This window comes from Nipponia nippon, unplaced genomic scaffold, assembly GCF_047370975.1.
Source record: "Nipponia nippon isolate SJK-2023a ecotype South Korea unplaced genomic scaffold, ASM4737097v1 scaffold_4, whole genome shotgun sequence".
Taxonomy (NCBI): Eukaryota; Metazoa; Chordata; class Aves; order Pelecaniformes; family Threskiornithidae; genus Nipponia; species Nipponia nippon.
Window position 1 is genome coordinate 47,600,826 of NW_028262358.1, and position 21,798 is coordinate 47,622,623.

At 38.5% G+C, this 21,798-nt stretch overlaps 1 protein-coding gene across 6 annotated transcripts in view; it reads right to left on the minus strand.

Moving 5' to 3' along the window:
• Nucleotides 1-291: 291 nt before the first annotated feature.
• The window catches only part of SMOC2 (SPARC related modular calcium binding 2), a 147,620-nt gene continuing 126,113 nt past the window's right edge, over nt 292-21,798 (minus strand). For 2 of the 6 annotated variants that reach the window (XM_087774960.1, XM_087774955.1), the window contains exons 10-13: nt 8,396-8,498; nt 7,207-7,481; nt 4,608-4,648; nt 292-1,821 (exon numbers count right to left, since the gene is read on the minus strand). In XM_087774960.1, the coding sequence (XP_087631086.1) occupies nt 1,798-1,821; nt 4,608-4,648; nt 7,207-7,481; nt 8,396-8,498 (443 nt within the window). In that variant the 3' untranslated portion in view covers nt 292-1,797. Of the gene's footprint in view, nt 1,822-4,607; nt 4,652-7,206; nt 7,482-8,395; nt 8,499-21,798 lie in introns of all 6 variants that reach the window. The other 4 variants (XM_087774959.1, XM_087774954.1, XM_087774957.1 and 1 more) reach the window with 3 other exon arrangements.

Here is a 21,798-nt window from a genome sequence, read left to right on the forward strand (position 1 = left end):
TAAGGCATAAACGACCTTAGGAGAAAATTCTATAAAGGGGCAAGAGAAGAAAAGAAGATGGACATTATGTGAGGTCATGAGGTTTCTTGTAAACTCAAGGCAGTGGTGAAGTCACCACTGTGTGTACCTGCTTCCAAACGTGGCTATCTGTGTTGCAGATGAAAAACCACCAGCATAGTTTGATAACATACTGATCTTTAATCTATAAAGAAGATTAAATTCGAAGTTTAACAGTATAAAAGAATAACAAATACTTTTTAAAACAAAAATACAAGATAACACACAGTTGCATCTTGGTTCTTCCTGCTGCCAAAGCTTAGAGTACATAATTTCTGGGGTACAATTCCACTGCATACAGTGTTTCCTATCACTTCAGCATATGTTGAAATTGAAATGAAACATTTTTATTTGCAAAAAGCTTTTCCAGGTACAAGCTCAAGCCAGGGTGCTATTCTGATTAGCTAGTCACATGTCAGATCCCACACGTTATTTAAACAAACCAGAATGAAATCACTGTTTGTTGCAACATTCCTGCCTTTTCACGTCAGCTCCTAGATGCCAGCAGTCCATCTACCACTGCATCGATCAACCCAGCTGCTTGTAACTCACAGTTGTTCAAGAGCTCAACCTTTTTCACTTGGGTCCCTTGCTCTAAATTCACATCCACAAGTTCTTACTCCTCTCAGGCACACACACAATAAAGCACTGGGGGGGGAAATGACAGAGAAGGTATGAAAACTTGTGAGAACTTCTTTCAGACAGCAAGGAAAAAGCCTCAGGCAGGGGTGATGTGAATAGCCTCTCCTGACAGCAACTGTTCATAATTTGTTCAGCTTTACCTCTAGTGGACCCCGAGGCAAACCAAAGAGTTGATGGGGGCAGCCAGGTGCAGGGGAAGAAAAGGTTGTACGATCTGTTTAGCCTTCCCTGTCTCTTTATAGTTAGATTTACAATTCTGACCCATATAAACACTGCTCCTGCTTTGCACTGACCACAGAAACATGCTTTTAGGCCCAGGCTGAACCAGACTGAAGTGACATTACAATCCACCTTACTCCTTGCTGGTTTGTTGTATTAATAACCCAAGTGAAAACAAACAGGGGAAAAAATCCTACCAAAACTTATAATGGAAGGCACCTCAAAAATGAATAAAGGGATACATTTTTCTACAAGTATCCTAACTGTAGAATAACTGTGTTGAATCCATTAGTGGTTGCATTCTCATTGCATGATCTTTGGAAAGCATAATAATAACAATAAAACCAAAATGAAATAAAATATTGCCACCGATGAAAAATCTGTTCAGTTAAAAACTGCAAAACCAAGTAAACAGCAATTTACACACTTCCCTCAGTCCTGCAAACCTGAAACATCCAACACTGCTTGGACAAAATTGAGAATACAGTAGACTTTTCAGCATAACTCTACTTAAATGACAGTATTGATTAAGAAAAACAAGGCATACTATTGAAACCAAAATACATAGAATCAGGTTTCTATGCTACTCTTTGCCAGAAAGCTATTTTTTTAAAAAATGGTTTAAATGCAAACTTTTACATCTCCAACACGTTTTACATATTTCAGACAACAAAAGAATACACATACATTGTATGTGATAATTTTTCAAAACTAGCCATTATATTTTCACAGATTAAAAAAAAGTCTGTTTAAATATTTCATTTCTACAAAGTGAATTTACATTTTTAATACAAAGTGCAAATACTACAGTTGTTTTTATTGCCTTTTGGTGAGGAAATCTCCCACATGTCAGAGATCTGCCTTGGATCAGTAAGCTGTTCAACCTTGCTTCTTAGAAACTTGCTGAAAGAAAGAAAGTTGGAAAAATTTCCATTATTAGTGATGTTTTCAAGTAATCATGTATAAACATTTATCTCTCTTTTTCAGCAGTGTCCACATGCCGCTATCATAACAAGAGTTCTGCACAAATATGTATGGGAAATAAAAAAAATCCCTGCCCTGTAGTCCTTCATGGCATCTATGAAAAAGGGTATGAGCAACATCTTTACTATTTCTTACCTATGGCCTCTTTAAATTTATACCTGTCAAACGTACAGTTTTAGCAACTGCCTGGGCAAGTCCCTGGTGCAATATACTTTTCTATGGCATGTGATGTATAAGGAATGGGCTGCTGGCCAAAGTCTTATGAACAATCTATAGTTTCCTTGTAAACTTTTTGCTAGGCTGCAAAAGACCCTCTGGGTCTCATTGACAGCATGTGTGCATGTATGTGTATGTTTGTTGGACAGGGTGGAGCTGAGCAAGGGAAATATACCTGGCCACTGCCCCAGTTCTGTCAGATCCATCATGTATTTGACCTGTTTTAGAGCAACCACAGCTGAGACTCAGTTACCATATTAGTTTATGTATCTATATCTCCTTTTTTCAGTAAGCTTGTATGTGAGTGTACACATACAGATGTGCACATATATAAAAAACAAAAATTCAGGAATACATGCCTAAGCACACATAAACATATATATAACTGAACTGTCACAATAAACCAGTAAAAAATGAGCTCTTGAGTGCCCATCTCCTGAGTGGTGCAAATCCAATCACTCCTTCTTAGATGGGTGGTTTCCTTTGAGCAGCTCCTACCCAGCCCAGTTGCTCTTCAATAACTTCCTTTCAAGTGAAAACTTTTGTGATGAAAGCCACCTTCTGCATTTGCAGCCTTGTATTGTTCGAGTATGAAACTGCCAACAGATGGTTTGCTGAGCCAGCCTTAATTCAAGGCTATCATTTGTCAGCAACAGCTTTTAAAATAATTGGTGCTGAGTCAGCAAAATTATTGGACAAAATTAAAAAACATAGACGCTCTAGGACACTTTTATTACAGATTCTGCAAGTCAGGATCAGATTACGAGAAAGGGGAGAGGGCTTGTCATGCTTCAAGTGTAATGCACGTGTGCCAGTAATTGCCATTATATAATTAAAATAACCCCTTTGAATGTTTTTGAGTTCCGACAGGATAATTGTTTTCAGGCTGCCTTGTTTAAAGCATAAGTGATTTGTGGAGGGAACTTGAAAAGTTAAGACCACAAACATTTGTTTAAACAAACAGAAACTTATCACATCTCTCTAGCTGTAAGAATATTTTATATTCCATCAAAGGTATGTAGGAGGTCTCTGGTAGAACCCACAACCAATGTTGAGCTTGCCTTAGGAAGTGTGAACCTAACATCAAACAAATCAGAAATAAAGTAAGTAACAAATTGACTAGCAACAATGAGAGGAAGATTTCTCTCGGCTTGTGGGGAGGTTCACCCTGGGTTCAGTTTATAACAAATTAATCTAGCTTTCTGATAGATGGGAAGACATTAACCACAACTATGGTTTGGGGATATTTTTAGCCAAATTCCTATTTTCCTAGCTGCAGGGTTACCTGAGCTGTTCTTATAATATGTTTATATTAATATTTTTAAAAACAATTCATCATTTGCTGATGCTGTTGTGGGAATTAATCTTTTATCTCCTCTAATACAAAAGTGAGGCAAGAATGGTATGATGATGATTCTTTTACAAGACCATTCAAATAACTGGCAGACTCACAAGTCCTTTTTCAGACCCATGCAAAAGTGCTGGGAAGTTGTGCTCATGTTGTCCACAAAACTGAATCTTTAGGATTAATGATTATAAAAATAGACACACACAAATGAGAAGCCCTTTTTTAACCTTTTTCCTGAGCTTCCATTTGAACCCCTCCTTTTTAGTGTGTGCCTTTTCTTGATTTAAAAATTCTGCTTTTGTGCCTTTTGTAGCTCTGAATGGCTTGAGTAGCTGAAACGCCATGAATGACATACACTGGTGTTATTCAGAAAAACAAAATCAAGTCTTTGCAGAAAATTGATGCAAAAACAAATCACGGATTATGTTGTCAGGGTACTTGACATTTTATTTGCTACAATCATTCTGCCAATCTAATGAATTTTAGTTTTAACATACATCATCAGACTGATGCAAATCCTAGTTCTTCAGCGTCATTTTGCTCAGCCAGCAAAGGTATTTGAAAGTGACAGCTATTTTCTCTTCACTAAGATTTTAAAAGGTGTTTAAATCCACCACAAAATAATTCAGTGGGGTTTGTGAAATGTACAGATTTTCATAGGGCATGGGAAATGCATGGCTTTTTTCAAAAAGAGTAATTTCAATCAAAGTTTGCATCTATAGTATGACTCACAGGAAAAATAACGGAATTCAGTTAAAGCAAAAGGTAAATGAAGGTAAATCAGTGCACATTTAAAAGTGTACAGGAATGCCGACATTCAGGAATGCAGAAGCCTCATATGAGTAATATCTAATTATCACTAACCTAGAAGCCAATTACACTTTACTAGGAACATCCACACGCAGGCATAATCCACTTTGCATTTATGCACATTTACTCTGCACCCGTAGTTGACTAATTCAGCTTTCCTTAGATAGAACTTATGTCAAAATTTGTTAATCAGGATGCTGCTCTACATTTTCCTGGCAAGTCTGCAGAATGGCAGATGAATGTAGTTTGACGCTGCAATGATAACTGCTAAACCCCAAGAAGTTCAGCTGGGCAAGACAGGAATGGAGATCTTGCTCTCCTCAGTACTCACCTGCCTGCTGGATGAAGTGCTCTCAGTGTTGGTTTTAGGGGCTGCTAAAGAAGGGAAAAGAAAACATTCTGAATATAGTTTGCAAGTTATATGCAGCATCCTGAAGAACTGAAACCCTCATTCTGGTATTGTTTAGAGCAAGCTACCTGCACAACTTTCAATAAATGAGATCAAATATTTCAGATCTTTCATTGAAACATCCACTTTTTTCTTTCCTCAATACAGGTGTTGCTTCTATCATGTTGTATGAAAGTTGAATGACAACATTTCTTGCCAGTTAGTATATGATGTTTGCTTAGGACAGATTGCATCTAGTCAGTGTTAAGCATTTCAAACTTATTAAATCTTTAGGAGTAAATATAGCCTGTTATCCTTGGTGGTAAATATAGCCTGTTATCCTTGGTGGTAAATAAGCACAGTCAAGCAGACTGCCTGGAAAGCATTCACTTTGCTTATAGACATTGCACAGGCACAGCTCTACCAGCCAAAGACATTGTTCACATTTAATCTATAAAACAAGATTATCGCTGGCTTTTAAGTTGCTTAGTGGCGAAGTCCAAAACTGTGCTCTAAATGAAGAAAAAAATAAAAACCAGCTACATGTGTCTGCTGGCCCATTCAACATCACAAGCAAACTTGGGAAGCTAGGGAGGAACTCACCCTCTTGGTTTTCCATGTCAGTTTGTCAGTCAAGCTGCATTGGGACAAAGGGGAATGAAACTGGACCTTGAAAAATACTGCAGAAACTACCATTCCCCCGAGAAAGTATATTTTGCAGCTCTCTGGCTCTTATATTGCTTCAAATGATTCTCACAAGACACCTGGGACTCAAACAGAATGATAGAGAGCAGCCTCCTTGTCTCAGCTTTCACACCTCAGGTGACGGGGTCTCACCTATTCCTAGAAATATAACTCTAGCTTTAGTGGAGTGGCGACTGATTTGTTTTGTGCAAGTGAAAGGATTATCAGAAAGAAAATTTTAATTATTAAGCAGGAGAAACAAAACAGAATGCTGATATTCCAAGAAAAGCAATTTTTATTGTCTTGTCTTTAAAAATATGTATTTCTAGGAAAGCAACCAAATGATTTGGTTTAGGGTTTTTTCCAACTGGATGCCATTAGTTTTTCAATGCAAAAGTTCTGAGGTATTTTTTCCTTCCAAAAATTAATGTTCTCATTATTGACTATTTTTTTTTTGAGAAGCTCTGTTAAAAATCTCCAGTTATGGTGAACATAATTTTTTATTTAGCTAAATCTGTGTGTGATCTTCATATAATTTCATGCCTCTTACAACTTTCTTTTCTGAAACAGGCAGCTTATGTGAAGCAGGAGAATCCTCATCTTTGTTTTTTTCACTGAAATGGGCACAGGAAAAACTGGGTTTTGGTTTAAGTCTTACTATAGCTTTCCATTATGTACTGGAACAATGACTTCGGACCCATATTTCATCTACAATAAGACCAAGGAGTGCCAGCTGCAGCAGGACAGAAGTGCCTGGATGTTAATATAAGGAGTGAACATAATAGCCTCCACTTTAAGACACTAGTCTGCCAAACAGTGTAAATGAAAAAGGTGTTACATTTCAGTTTCCACTTTTATAGCACAAAGATAACAACAGTCATCCACCTTCATATCGAGTTTTTTTACCTCTCTCACCTAAGCGAAAATTGCAAGGTATTATTATTAGGTTCACAAAAAAACACAGAAAAAAAATCCTGCATTTGATATATTTGTTTTGAGACATCTGTTTCTGTGAGACATAGACAATTTACTTTATTAGTACAATGTAGAGCTATTCCTTCTTTCTGCAGTATTCCCTTTCTAGGCTTGAATACAACCAATTTTGTGGATATCATTTTATTTCTGACTGCATTTCCCACTGGACTTGCTTTTCATTTCCTATGACACCTTTGTTTTACTGCCCTGGCTTCATTTTAAGGTCCCAGGCAAACAAAACAAATTGCCTATATCCATGTTCTACAGCTTCTCACAATATGGGGATCTGCTGTTGTTGTTTACAATTTTTTTAAAAAATTCTTCTTCATTTTCAGGAATTGCGTAATTGAACTCTCCAGGGACCATTGCACACTGTAGTTAGTTGTTCCCCTTTCTACCAATTTGGCAGCAAGGTAAGGTGGCTGTGTACAAGCAGTTGTTCCACCTGTTTGGCAGATGACCGCATTCCTCACTGTATCTCTAAACCACATTTGAGAAATGAGAAGTCATTAGAAAGCTCAACAATGTGCTGCCTTCCCAGCAGGAATCCAAAAAGCACAGGTGTGCTACTTCCACTCATTCAGGATATAGTACTGTAATAACATTAAACTGGCTTTTTGATGACTGTTAATGTTATCATATCCTCTTAGGTTTCCTACTGTAATACATTTAATGGTCAGAATCAAGGGGAAGTTTTTGATTCTGTTGGAGCAAAGTGATGATTTGCCTACACAGAAACAGCTTTCCTGCCATCTGCCCTAAGCAACAGCTGCATTAGCTACAGACAGATGTACTCTTGTGTTTTGTATACTGCTAGCATATACAAATATCAGACTTTGTCAGCTTTAAAGAATCTACTGAACAAGGTAGAAAAGGTTCTTACTATGGCGTTTCTTTGTTTCTGCTTTACCTTCTTCTTTTGTTACTCCCAAGCAGCCCATTAATTCTTGAACTGATAAGGACTTATCATTGTTCACATCACAGTATTCCACAAACTTCTTCACACATTTTTTGGGTTTTGATTTCTTTCTTAGGAATCTCTTAAATGGCTTGATTTCTTTCTTGCCAATGTCACCACTGGAATTTTTATCTAGCTGTTTGAAATACCAATGGACCACTCTCTCTTCCAGGGTATGATTTGGATCAGGCTCTGAAACTCTGAAACAGAAAACAAGAGTTTAGTCTTAATTCTGATACATAAACCTCAGTTTACACCTTTATTTCAGAATACTTAAATCGCTGTTGGATGTTTTGTTACATAAACCTCCCTGCTTTTGGCCACTAGCTTCTTGTAGTGAATCCCTCTTTTTTTAAATTTGGCCTAAATCTTACACTAAGGGCTGGAATCTGCTCTTAGTTAACTCTCTGAAACTGTGTTGGGGTCAGCACCGCACTCAGAAAACAGTGCTTTCCCCTTTCATTTCCTGAAACAGAGGAAAGTGAAGAGAGAAATAAAAAAGAAAAAGACAGTTTCATAGATGGCAGACACATTAAGATGCGTAATATACCCAAATGAAGTAGGTCAACAGTCAGCATCACCAAATACCTAGGCTCCAATTGCAACCCATGATGGATGCTCTTAGAGATAAAACACCTAAATGTATTGAACTACAGGGTAAGTTATAACCATAAATGCCACCTCCTCTTCAGATGGTAAGCACCTGACCTGAAGACACCCAAAGTTTGACAACACTTCTGCATTTTTAATTCTACCTGTGACTAGGTAGCATTGGTTTGCTTTACAAGCAACTAGGCAAAATATGAATCAGGAAGGTAGCACACATTCATCAAGTAAAGTCTGAGAGGAGAACAGAGACTTAGACACAGTTGCACCAGCAGCTACAGATAAACTCTAAGCTCTGCTGCTGCTGAGAATTCAGCTATCATCAAGTGCATCTCTGTTTAGTGGACATAGTCCACAGTGGTAACTTTGAAGTAAACACTCTTAGATAGGTTCTTGGAAATTTACCCTTTGTGAAGGCAGAAGAAGAATTACTTCTCAAAGCCCTCAACAATTCATTCACCACTGCCAGAATCCTTTTAAAGCCACACGAAAAGGATCTAAAACCCACCGGCTAGAAGACAATGATGGATCAGAGACTGCATGCACCATATCCGTGGATAATGCATCCAAAACACTAGTCAGGAACTCATTCTTCTTGGCCCCAGGACAACCTAGAAAACCAGATTTTTTTCTTTTCTTGTTTTATCTTTTTACAACATTTAAATTCCAACAATAGTTCAAACTTAGAGATAGATGTGACTCCCTGTACACAAATTCCCATAAATTGTGGACAAGTTCATAACATAATTCAAAGACAAGCATCTAAATTCAGGTTCATATCTGTAATGTAAAGCAGGAATAGAAAAACATCCTTTTGAACTCAAGCAAGTGGGAATATGGTTTGCATACCTTGCGTCCCTTTCTTTCAATTTTGGCCATTATTTTTCTTTCTTTAAGATATTTTTTCCATGGATGTCACATTTTGAAAAAAACAGCTTTGAAACAACAGAAGTTCGTACATGACACAGACCATTGGAAACATGGACTAGAAGCCCATAGCACAATACTTCTTTCAGATTTCCACTTTTGCTCCTCTGAACTACCACTGGCTTTCTCAACAATCATTGTCTCAGTGCATTGGTTTTCCTCTCTGTAAAATGACAGTCAACTCCTTTCCTCGTTCACTTTTCTCTTGGACAGGGGTCAACTCCCACCATATGGCACCTAGCCCAATAAGATGCTGTTAGTTGGTACTTTGGTTCATACTGTGGGATCCTATGGTGATGCTAGATCATCCTTATGATTACATTCCCTATGCCACAAAGTTCTTCTCTGAAAGAAACTGACAGCACATTTCAGACACATAATACTTCAGAGATATATATATACTGAAAGATCCAGTCTTAAAGCAGTGCAGCTGGAGCAGATAAATTCATCTGACAAGCGCATGGATGTTGACACACGGAGGTTTGCTTATGCAATACACCTGCTTCCTCTCCTCTTCCCTAGAGCCCTGAGCCAAACACCAGGTCTTCCCCTAGCCCTGTAATAGCTGAGTTGAAGTCTAGGATGATCCATGGGCAGTGACATAGAGATGACAAACTTGAAGCTGGAGCCCATGGCAGGACTTTCACAGCCGACTCTGTGCTGGAGGCCCGCTTACCCGCAGTTCTGTTCTTAAGTGAAAAAGGGAAACACTTTGAAGTGTCGTGGAAAAGGAAGATTAGTCAATCAGTGGGGATTTGTTATTTCATTACACTTCTCTGTGACCTCTGGAGCAGGCAGTAGGATTATTTGAGCCTGAAAAGCCTCATCTTGCCCAGCAAATTATTTTTTAATACATCCCATGTTGATCCAAGGAAATGAACCTATGTTATATTAGCCCTTAGCTGTGTTGCAGTAAGAATAGCTCAGCTATTATGTATAGCAGCAGCACCCACTACATATTATTGTCTAACACATTCATGCAGTTATGAGTTCCCTGTCTCTTATGTGTTTGCCTTCAGCACCAGGGACATTTTATTCCAGTAACTGTAAAAGGTGTATAACAGGAATTCACTGAAGCAAGTCTCACTGCACTAAAAGTACACATCTGAAACCAGATGTTACTCTGCTAGATATGTTCCTCTTCCCTTGGCCTTTAACGAGGTTTTTTTTTCCTGTTACAACTGGAAAAAAAAGAAAAAAGAAAAAAAGAAAATCCCAACCCAACAGCTATGACTATAATCCTAAATTTGAGTTCAGTGAGACAAGCACTTGAGCTTTCTCTGTAAGGCACAGAAATGACAAGGGTGACAAGAGATTAATAGGGAGGGACAGAAGGCTATACCAAAAGGTTCCTGGCAGCATTCAGTGCATAATTAAAAACTATATTCTCTAGAGCAAAGAGCTTGCTTGTAAGTAAGGCTCAGACATTGCGACCATGTAAGTAAATTGTGCACTGTGATTTAAATGAAGCCACGTTACTTTGCAAGTCACAAAAGCACATTTGCTCGGAGACAAGCAGGCAGAGCCCAAACAGTTCACATGCAGAAGGCACATCCAGCCATGCTAGCATGGCAACCTGTCTGAATCAAGCAACTAAGTCTCTGAGCAACCTACTGAGCTCAGCACTACATCTTGCTAGCAAGGATACTTGGCCTGTGGACCAGTGCTGCTTCTCTTCAAAGGACAGGCAAAAAGAGGTCTGTCCAAGGCTCTCCACATAGACATATCTTGAATTATACAAGCTTTATCCACTTTGTGCTGGGGTTGTGTTGCTGTCATCAGGCAGAAGCCTGAATTGAGCTCCAAACATGAGTTGTGAATTGATACAGAGCCCATGGAAAATGCAGACAATAATACCTCAGCGTATAACAATGCAGTGCAATATGGAGACAAGATAATTTGACTTTTTTTCTTTCTCTGTCCTTTTTTGGATAGATAATAATGTTAATACCCAATTTTATTTGGGAGGTCCACCTGAATTTTTCCTGTTAGTTATGAGTGTATTCCTGAAACATCTGGAAGAAACAAAAATGTATGCTTTAGGTAGTTTCCACTGCTGTCCAGGGAGCTGCAGTACATATGCTACATATAGATGTAGAAACCAAAATCACTACTTAGCTTGCTATTTATGAGATACAGCTAGGTAGGGTAAAGTATCAACTTCTAAACTCACAAGATATCACGGGGAAAAATTTTCATAGTTTAAAGCCTGTCTCTGACAATTTTCCCTAAGATTAAGAAAGGTTTCTAAATGTGTATTGCATAGAGTTGCAATAGCAGCTGACAGCAATAGAAATCTTCTCATAGAAAAGAAATATTGCTGTTAAAACAAACACAATTGGTTGCTGTGAAACATTCTAAATTATAACTCCACTACTTAACGTAAAATGACACCCTACAAAATCCTCACCAGTTAAATACAGAGAAAATATTCAGTTTTTCCTAATTATAATTTTTGCTGATGTGTGGGCAATCACACAGCAATTTACCTCACAGTGAAATCTCTGTTCTTTGCAGGTGTTATTAACTCAGAATAATTCTCTGGAGGCTTCACGCTGAGCTTTAATTTTCAACAAACTTGCAGATGAAATGGCAAGACTGGGGAGCTTTAGCTTGATTGTAATGAATAATTCACTCTTAGTGGACTAAATACAGAAAGGGAAAGACTAGTCTCTTATGGGAGCCTTATGCTTCTCACTATGGTTTATGTGCTTCAGTTTCATCTTGTGCAGCTGCTTGTCCTGTATGGATTTGACAGCTTACATAAATAATAATTTGTTGTTAAAGGGTTGAAGTTGAAACCACATGGAGTTAACCTACAGGTTCAGAGATGTAACATAGAGTTGAGTGTTTGCTTTAAGGATAGTTTTACCCAGAGTAAACCTTAGACCAACAAATACATACCACAAATGACAGGAATATACAAACACCTCATTTCAGCTATAATATAAAGGTAATCAAAGAATCGTCATTATACATTATATATCTCATATGTACACGTGTCTCTGCATAATTATATCTACCTTTAGTACTGAGGATGGATTTTTGGAGTTAAATCTGTGGGGCAGTTGTCTTCTAAAATATGCACCCAAGTGCCTTAGAGCTCCCTGCTTGGTTGATAATAATCTACTATTGTCAATCTTGGAAGATTATCTTTTACAGAATGTCTGAAGTCATGGCTAGAAAAGTTATTTTGTTCATTTCTGTAAAAATGTGAATACAATAGATAAGATTAATCACTTGAAAAGGGAGTTTACATTAATCTTCCTGCAAAAGAGGAAACTGTCTTGAGTCAGTCACTCAAGTAATTAAAGGCATGACAACTTCCAATCAGCAAATCTAAAGCTTCTTTTTTATTCCCTATTTTTCAATACGAATATCAGGCTTAGCAGTGCACTCAAATACAATGACCAGTGAAATATCTCTGAAGATTATAAATAAGTTTTAATCTGCCAAAAATCATAATGATCAGAACTATTCATGTTTCTTTTGCAGCTTTGACTTTGCTGAAATATACTGGTACACAGGAGAAAAGAATTTAACAAAGTTTGTCAATGCTACTGGTTAGGCTAGGAGAGCAGATGATACAAGGAAAATACTTTTTCTTGGACTTTTATTCTATACACACATATATGTACCGTTCATGAGTTTATTTCTGTTGATCCATATAAATCACAAGTTTGTGTTTGTCTAGATATGCTGAGGGTCCTCCTCATTTTTTGGAGGACTTACCGAGGTCTTCCTGAACCCCATTGCAGAAAAAAAGCCCTTCAAAAGATGAGCCTGGGAACTGAAATTTGTAACTCTGCTGGAGACTAAAAATCATGGACACAACAAACTCAGTGGTTTTATGGCTCATTGCAGTTTTTCCCTCACTGCACCTCCTGGTAACCTCTCACAAACAGTAATTATCTACCTCTTAGTCTCTGTCTTAGAGGGGCTGAGGATATTATCACCTCTCCTGGTTAACATCCCTCAGGTATTACCCTTTTTTTTTTCCTTTCTTTTCTTTTCTTTTTTCTGTCAAATATTCTTACTAACTAAAAGAATTACGTTAAACTCAGAGCCAAATTCTGTTTTATTTGTGCTTACCCAAATTTCAGAAATAACAAAGTAGAATAGAACAGATGTTAGCTGGAGGGGAGCTACAGACCCATTGCTTTGTAGCCCCAGATCTCCATGTTTTATAGGGAAGAAGCATTATTTCTGGAGAAGGGCAGGAAGCAGATTTCAGTCCTCCACATATATTTAACTTTATTTTTGTTACTATTTTAAAATGATCTTTCTGTTCTAATTTCAGAGGGGGGGGGGGGAACAAAAGAGTTAACAAAGGATGCTCTTTCAAGGCCCTACCCTTCAATCCCAGGCATTCATATCATGCCGAAGTGCACTGAGTGGGATTTGTTGAACTTGAGCCTGCTGAAATGAGGTGTCTCACCCATAACAGTTATTTAAGCTCAGTATAAAGGAACCCATTCAGAAGGTGTTCATCCCAACTACCTTAGACTTTTTCTTAGAATAGGATAGGATCTCTCTTAAAATGTATCTCTCCTTCCCTGTTAACTACTGAGGAAGCCCAGACAGCTAACTTACACTCCCAGGTGATGTAAAACTGCTTGTGATGGATTCTATATCTATCTGTTTTGTAAATTCATTTAGGCTCAAACTACTCTGTTATTCTTTGGGTAAATGTGGTGGAAAGAAGGGATAATGTTCATCGCAGAAACACATATGATCCTATAAACAGTTTTCACAGGCAACTGAGTGACAAAGTTAGGCTAGGGCATTTGTTGATAGGAAAAGCAGTTCATTACATTTATTTCAGTTCTTGTAATATTATTGTTAAACAAGAAAAGAAGAATCAGAACATCACAGCATAACACAGGCAATGTGTAATTACTAACTTTTGATTACCACTTTTTATTTTGGCTTTTCCTCCATGAGAGTTTGAAAGGGTTTTGAGAAGCAAATTTCTTGCTGCTAACAGTTCAGAGATGTCACTGTGAGAACAGGCAGGGATGAACCAGCTAGAACACTGTAATGCTCTCAGATGCCATCTGAAACTCAAAGCAGAACTTGAGAAGGTCTGTGGACCTTATTTGCCTTTTTTAAACATTCTCTTGTGGACTCTTACCTTTCTAGTTTTGACTGGGAACAGGAAAAAGGTCCGAAAACTCAGATGATAAGGAGATCTTGCTCCTTTGCTTCCTAACTGGACACAAGGCAGCTGATGTTTTTATTAGGCAGTGACTGCCAACACAATATCTACACCAGTTTTGGAGGCCAAAGACATTTCAGTATGTTGAGAAGAATCTGAAATTCTGAGTATTTAGGTTCAGCCTGTGCCAATGCAAACTCCTAACCTTTAGAGGCTTGTCGCCTTATGTTTAACATGACCTGCAATATAGCTATGTGGGTCCAGCTCCAGTGTAAGAAACACAACATATTTTTCTGAAGTGTTGGCACAGTGACACAAGTCAATCAGATCACTGATTAGGACACAGAGAGAAGAGTTTCACGATTCGAAAGGGGCCCAAAAAAAGTCCAGAAGAGAAAAACAACTGGATCCGATTTTCAAAAGGTTATACTTCTGCTTTACATACCATATTTCATGACTGCCTGTCCCTGAGATGTACAGCTGGTACTTCTGACTGCAGTAACTCTTTCAACAATAGCTTATTAAGTTGAAATATTTTGGAATCCAGTTTTGTATAATATGGCAGGCGTCTGAATCTCCACATTATCACTCTGAGAGTCTTAACAATTAACAACCAATATTACTTAGGGAGTCAAAATGCAGTCCTTTTTAGTAGACATTTATTACTTCCAATTCACTTGTATTTTCATCATGCTGTTATGTTTCCTCTCAGGAGATGGGTATGAAATAACCATATTTAATTACCTCCATTTAAATATCCATTAAAAAGGAAAAGCTATTACAAAAAATGTATGTTGTTGCAATTATGGAAGTGACCTCAGAAATAAGGTGCATAATTCTGGTCTCCTGCTGGAAAAAATTGAACTATGGGGACTTGCTTCATGGGGATGGTTTTTACATTACTTAATTAATCTAAGCAGCCTGCTCCTTGGAAACATGCATGAAAAACAGTTTTCTCTACAAACTGATGTTGATTTTAACCTTTCTGGATATCTCTTACTGAGACTTTTACCATTGGAGGCATTAGCTGAAAAATCCCAAAAGCATCCACTCTCAACTAAAGACACAAAAAAGCCTTCTATTCAGATACTAGGCACCAGTGGTCATTAAAGCAAAAAGATGAAGGAAATTCAGACCTGAGTTAGAAACTGTCAGCCCAGCAGCACACATTTATGTGAGAGCTATTTTTGAAGAGTCCCTGGCCACAGTGTGGTACCAGTTTTTCAGACAGAAGAGCAGAACCTTCATGCCAGCCTGTGGTTCTTACACTGTCATAACACAGGATGGACGGAGATGTAAGGCTAGCACTCCTTAAAGACACCTTTCAGTCCCTCAAAGGGTGTTACATACATGATGGATTTTTTCAAATGCACCTTTGAAACACTGTGCTTTTTTTAAAAAAAATCCAAATGTAGATGGTACAGAGCAACCCCGACCTGTGGCACACAAATGGGGAGTACCACAGATGCAGTGACTTGGTGTCTGTCTATCCTAGAAATGAAAGCAGTGGCAGAACCACCGATTATGAAGCTAAGTCACTGCTACAAGGGCACAAAGCAGATTATTGTGTGGTGTAGGATGAGCTGGAAAAGGAGATGGGGAAGGGAGGAGCAGAAAGAAGGCAGAAGATCTAGCTATATTGCAAGCAGTCAGGTGAAGTATCAGAATCTTTACCCATGCTTTATTCTGCTTGTACAGATACCTACAAGTACTGAATTTGAATTAGGAGACAAATTTTCATCAATGTTATCTGATAACATCTGATAACATCTGATAACTCCCTCCCATAACTGGCAAATGAAAAATTTAGAAATTGGATTTCCACACAGAGGGGAGCTAGGAATAAGGGGAGGCAGGCATGGCTATTTCTTGGAACACTAACTATATACTGAACTTTAACTCAGAATGAGTTTTTACAGCAGTGATTAAAAGAGGTTTATGGAATGGAAATTCTGGAAGTAACTGAAGTGAAACAAGAGTCAGCAAAAACCACCAAAGCATTACTTGAACACTATGGAATGAACCAGTTTTTGGAAACCTGGCATCACGAAAATCTATCTCTTTATGTAGTATTTAATTTGGGATTGGCAGTTGTGTTACCTTCCTGGACAATTTCCATTAAACACGACAGATTTCCTCTGCAAATACCATTTCAAATCTCACTGGCTCATCCTTTGCTAAATAAAAAAGCTGTAAAATGACTAATACAAAAGCATAAATACAGCCTTACAATTGCTCAGTATGAAACTTTTACAAGGTATGATATTATGCAAGAATGAAACGCCCTTAGTTCCTGCTAAAGGAAGTGGGCATATTATGACAGGCTGAAGGCTCAGACCTTAATAATTAGACACTATTTATTTAGTTTAAAAATGAAGGTCCACTCTTAATTCACCATTACCCAGCTCACTTCTCCAGGGTTGACAGAGAAAGATCTCTGCAGCTACAGCAGGTTTCCAAACCAACTTTCTTTGCAAATTGACCTCTATTTGGAATGGATCCCCCAAGCCAAATATAATACTGTGTACCTCATTAAACCACAATAAACTGATGTTCAAGTAACAATGAGCTCCACTTCATCCCCCAAAAAGCAGGGCAATTCAGAGTTAATCATGCCACCCTTAATTTGCAATTTACAGTAAGCACTGAGGAAATGAACACATAGCGCTTGGTAGCAAAGATCCTGCAATGACAGAAGTACAATAGAGTAAATTAAAGGTGGAGATCAATGTAATTATGGTTCTAAAGTGTCTGCCAGGAAGGATGCAATGAAGCTGACTTCATGTAAAATATTATACAGCGTGTGGTTTGATTACAAAGTGCCTTGGGTCATTTTACAGCATGGAGATCCAATTACATGATAGCAGTCCATTATGGATTATGAGGACGGTTTCCTCACTGGACCACTACCCTGTATGGTGGTTTCATTGTGTACAGTGTGGTCTGTTTCCCTTGCGTGCTGCACATCCTGCATTTGGTCAGGAACCCAGCTAGGAATATCCTGCAGCCATGTCAAGGCCTCCATTTCCTTGTATTTGTGCAGAAGCCTCCCCTGTCAACTTCAGCAGAGGTTGTGGAGTTTAATGCTAATCAGGTTGCCCAGAGTCAGTCACTTAGTATTAACAGGGTATATCCGATAAGAGCTGAGGAGAGAAGCTATTGAAAAGTGAAAACCATCTCAGGCTTACTGACAATGGGACTCGAGAAAAAACAAAGAGATAGAGAAATACCCTATCATACCCCACCAGCATTTCAGGCTTGATCTGCAGAAAAACATGACCCCATTTTATACACAGGCTAACATGACATGGACTGCTGCAAGACTGAGCACGTGTACACAATTATAAGAGCATGTATGTGCTATTTCTGGAGCAGGCCATGAAATCTCATTTGTTGATAACAGAGCAACAGCAACACATGAAGCAGGTTCTCATGCATCTTACTGTCTGCTGCTGTGTAAATGGAGAGAGATGGAAACAAGACACCACAGTACCGTGGGCATTGCAGGGGATAGGGGAAAATACAATCTGAATGTACAACAGCAGCATCCCAAATGCTCATACCCAGCAAAACTGAGTCCCTCTTGTATAATAACCTGATTTCCAGCCATGCATTTTGCAACAGGAAGTGCTTGCCTATTGGTGAATGGAACTGATATAATTACTCTGATTATAATTCATACACCCCACATTTCCATTCTAACTCTCCTGTGAATACTTTTTTTGGTATAAATATGCATACTCTGATGTTGATTTAGTAAACAGCATTCATTTTCCATCTCAAGTCAACGAATGTAAAGCACTCTTACTCAAAATTAGAGGTTCACGCTCCATACTTGGAGATATCCAACACTGCAAATTCCAACGGATACAGACTTTCAGTCCATGAACTTTATATGACTAGAGTAAACTAAGCCCTCTACAGATGGCTATGAAAGGGTTCACATGCTAGATTGTCAAAAATCAAGAGGTGGTCTACTACTGGTTAAAATCAGAAGGCAGAAGAGAAGGTAATGAGAAAAAAGATCCTTAAACCTTTAAAAATGCCTGGGATTAGATTAAGAAATTCAATATGTGTGTGTGGATTACAAGGACAAGATAAACAGTTAAAACTTATCCATTTCTGTCAACTGATATAAGCACATTCACAGAGGGTTTTGCAGCAGGGTTCAACTATGTGTGTCATCACAAAGACCAAAGCTTAAACCAGAACAATTTCTTTGTGGGAAGCAGAAGGACATGAATATATGGTAAGGGTAGTGAAAGGAGAAGATAAGCATGGAAATTACAGAAAACCAGGTAGAAAGCCAAGGGAGAGAAGAGAGGCATGGAAACGAGTGGGGAAAAAAGCTGCTTGAAGTTTCAAACGAACTCACAAGGACAGCCTGTGCTCTGACACAGACACCTCTGACAGCACTGACAGTGACAGAATATTAATCTTCCTCCCCCATTCTCCTCCAAACAAAACTGTAGTTCACTGAGATAGCTCTGGCATTCACATGAGTAGGCTTCTAGTGGTTTTGTTTTCCCTGCTTCTGCCAAGGCCATGTGGATTACATGGCTGAATCTCTGCATCTTTAGCTGCATTTGCAGAGACAGAGGGTTTTTATATCTTCCTATTGCTTCTAGCGCTCTTGGTATGTGACCACGAAGCAGCTCTCTCTAGGCTTGGCCAGGGAACAACAATTCCATCATGTGGAAAGTGTCAGGATTGGGTAATTTAGATTTTACCCTGGTGCAGAATGAGCTTCTTTTTTCCTTTTTTTTTTTTTTTTTTTATGAACAAAACACCCCATCCCATCTTGGCCAAATAGCTTGGTGATGAGGGCACGCTTTTCAGATGGGGGAGACTGAGGTTCAACTCCCTGATCCAAACCAGACAGTGCAGGGAGTTGAAACCTGGCTTGCTGTTAGCCCAGGAGAGTACCCTAATCTCTGACACTAGAGAGTCAGGTTCAATTCCCTGCTCTGTCTGGTTTGGATCAGGGATTTGAACCTAGGTCCTTTCCTCTTCATCTGAGTGCTCTAATCATCGAGCTATTGTGTGTCCACAGAAGGGCTCCTTTTGTTGTGAGCAAACTCTTCAGAACAAAGAGAGTGTCAGAAACCACTTCTATTGCTATATTAAAACATTTCTTCAGAAAAATAACAATAGCATCAGACTGGACAGCATGTTCTTTAAGTTAGGGCTTAATCCTGCATGGTGTAGAGAAATGCAACCACCATCTTCCAAAAAGCCTGGCAAGTAGGTCAACAGAGTGCTCTCACTAGATCAAATAAATCCATGATCTTGAAGAAAAGAATGGGCTTCAGTGCTTTGCTGGATAAAGGCCACTGCACTTTGCACACTGAAGAGTTGAATTCTCAGTAAATAGATTTTCTGCCTTCCATGTTTTGGACTCAAGGCTTTCTGCCTTACCAAACAACAGACTTGTGGGAACTTAAGCAGCACTTTACTATTCTGCCATACTATAAGCCACTGTTTAAATTTTTTTTCAGCAGTGCATATACACAAGAGAAGCCTGTTGTTTGATATAGGAACTCATTAAGTCTGTTGGATTTTATTTTCTAACTTTAGATCCATTCTATTTAAAATCGAGTATTTAACTTGTCTATTATTCAAGATAAATGTTTCACTTAGGAGACACAAAGAGGGTAGACAATACAACTTCCAGTGGGATAAAGCTGAATTCAGAGCACAGTGGAAAAAACAGGGGAGCTGGAGGGAATCAAACATTCAGACATCATGGGAAAGAACGAAAAAAAAAAGGAAAGATCATTCATAGGGGAAACAAAAAGCATAGGGTACTTCAGTGGTTCTATCTCAATTTGATAGTTATACTTCCATTCACAACACAGAGTACAAGCTTAATTTCAGTCGCTTTTTTTTCTTTTCATGAAAAAGGTTTCATTCAATTGTCTAAACTTTAAATGGAAAGGGAACTCGGGGTTCTCACACAGTATGTTCAAAAACATAACCAGAATTTATGCTTGATGACATGACTTAGTAAAGCACCTAGGATTGTCTGTAATATTAAGTGTATCTTGGGTTGTTCTGATGCCTGTGATCTTCTGGAGCAGAATCAATACGATCTACGAATTTCATGGATGTATAAAGATAGAAATATCTATCAAGACAAGGGGGGAAGATGGGAGTTCCAAATTCAAGTTTTACAATAATTTTTAGTGACCTTTAGTTTTTCTGTTTCTGATTTTTCTGCATGAAAAGGATCACTTTTCATCTCTCAAGTATTTGAGAGATTCCATTAATGCCGCTGATGTGTTTTGAAATGGTTACCAGGAAACACAGCAAAAGAATATAGGTGCCTAGCTATCAAAGCACATTTTAAGAACAAATTGCTCTTCTTTTATGACACACATTTATCTGTAGTCTCTACTGAAAATATAATGAGTATAGAATGCCATCACTTTATCTGTCCTGTGTTACAGCGTTCTGCTTTACCTGTAAACAGAGATAAATCACAAAGAAGGCAACTGGGGAGTAGAAGGGTTGGGGAATGAATCTCTTGCTGTTGAAGAAAGGAGTTCAAATTTTGGTCTGGTTACAAGCAAATTAACCCAATTAATTCCTACTTGTCTCCAAATTACAAATGTTACTAAGGAAAAGTACTGAAGCTAAACAACTGAGAGAGAAAACAAACCTGTGAGGGGAAATTTGACTTGAGCTTATGCACAGGGTATGAATCCTTACTTTAATATAAAATACATTTGTAAATAAATACTTAAAAAAATAAATGTATTCCTCAGTATTAGGACTGAAAACAGGCCCACTTAGGAGTGCAGACATACAAGGTACACTTCTCTTTCTGCACAGTTGAACAGTTTCTGAAATTCATTGTGGAAGGAGGGAAAACTTCAGCATCAAGACATTCATTGTACCTCACAATGAGCTCACTTTCTGTATATCGGCCATATCTTCCTGAATTAAGAATATGGCATAACATTACAGTTAGAGTAAGATCCAGTGGCTCTAATGCATTTTTTTTTTCGCCCTCCCTCCAGAAGACCAGGTTTGATGTGGAACAAGGAGTCCAAGTTTAATAGACCCATTCAGGTAATAGTTTTATGATAAGAAATGCATGCATCTCCTCTCACATAAACCAGTTTTCTGACTTTCTTCCCAGGGTGACTTTCCTTGGGCAAATTGTAAAGAATCAGAGCAGTGTGTATCTGTTCACATTCCTCCTCCCCCCCGCGCCTTCCACACGAAGCAACTATCAAGTGAAGCCTGCCCACAAGATACCCCCCAGCCAGATATGAACGAGAGCTAGCAACAACAAAGCATTCACCCAAATGCTTAGCTAGGTCTCCAAGCTTAAAGCTCAAGCAGCTGAGGAATTTGACAAAACAAGGTTTCACTGTAGAATAAACCATACAGTTTTTACGCTCCCAGAAGAGTTCGGCTTTCCCAAATAACCCTAGTTTCACCAAGCCACCTGCCTATGTCAGGGAAATTAATGAACTTCAAAAGTAAAAACAACTCGCGATGAACAGTGAGCCCTGTTTTTCTAAACATCGGAAATGCCAGCACCACAGCAGTGTGCCTTCTTTTTTACCAAGCCATACAGGGAGCTGTAAATTAAAGCCTGATTCTTGGACCTTACATGTCCAGCCACTGCATTGCACATTAATCTGTCTCCTTGATTCAGTTGCCAAGTTTGCAATAAGGTTGTGTGATGCATGCCTTGAACCATGAGCTTGGCTCCTGGAGGAGTGTGCACCCTGTTAATACAGGGGTAAAAATAGCTGTCTTAAGAAATCGATTTTTTATATGAATTTCAAATGAGTGATTTTTTGTAATCCCTA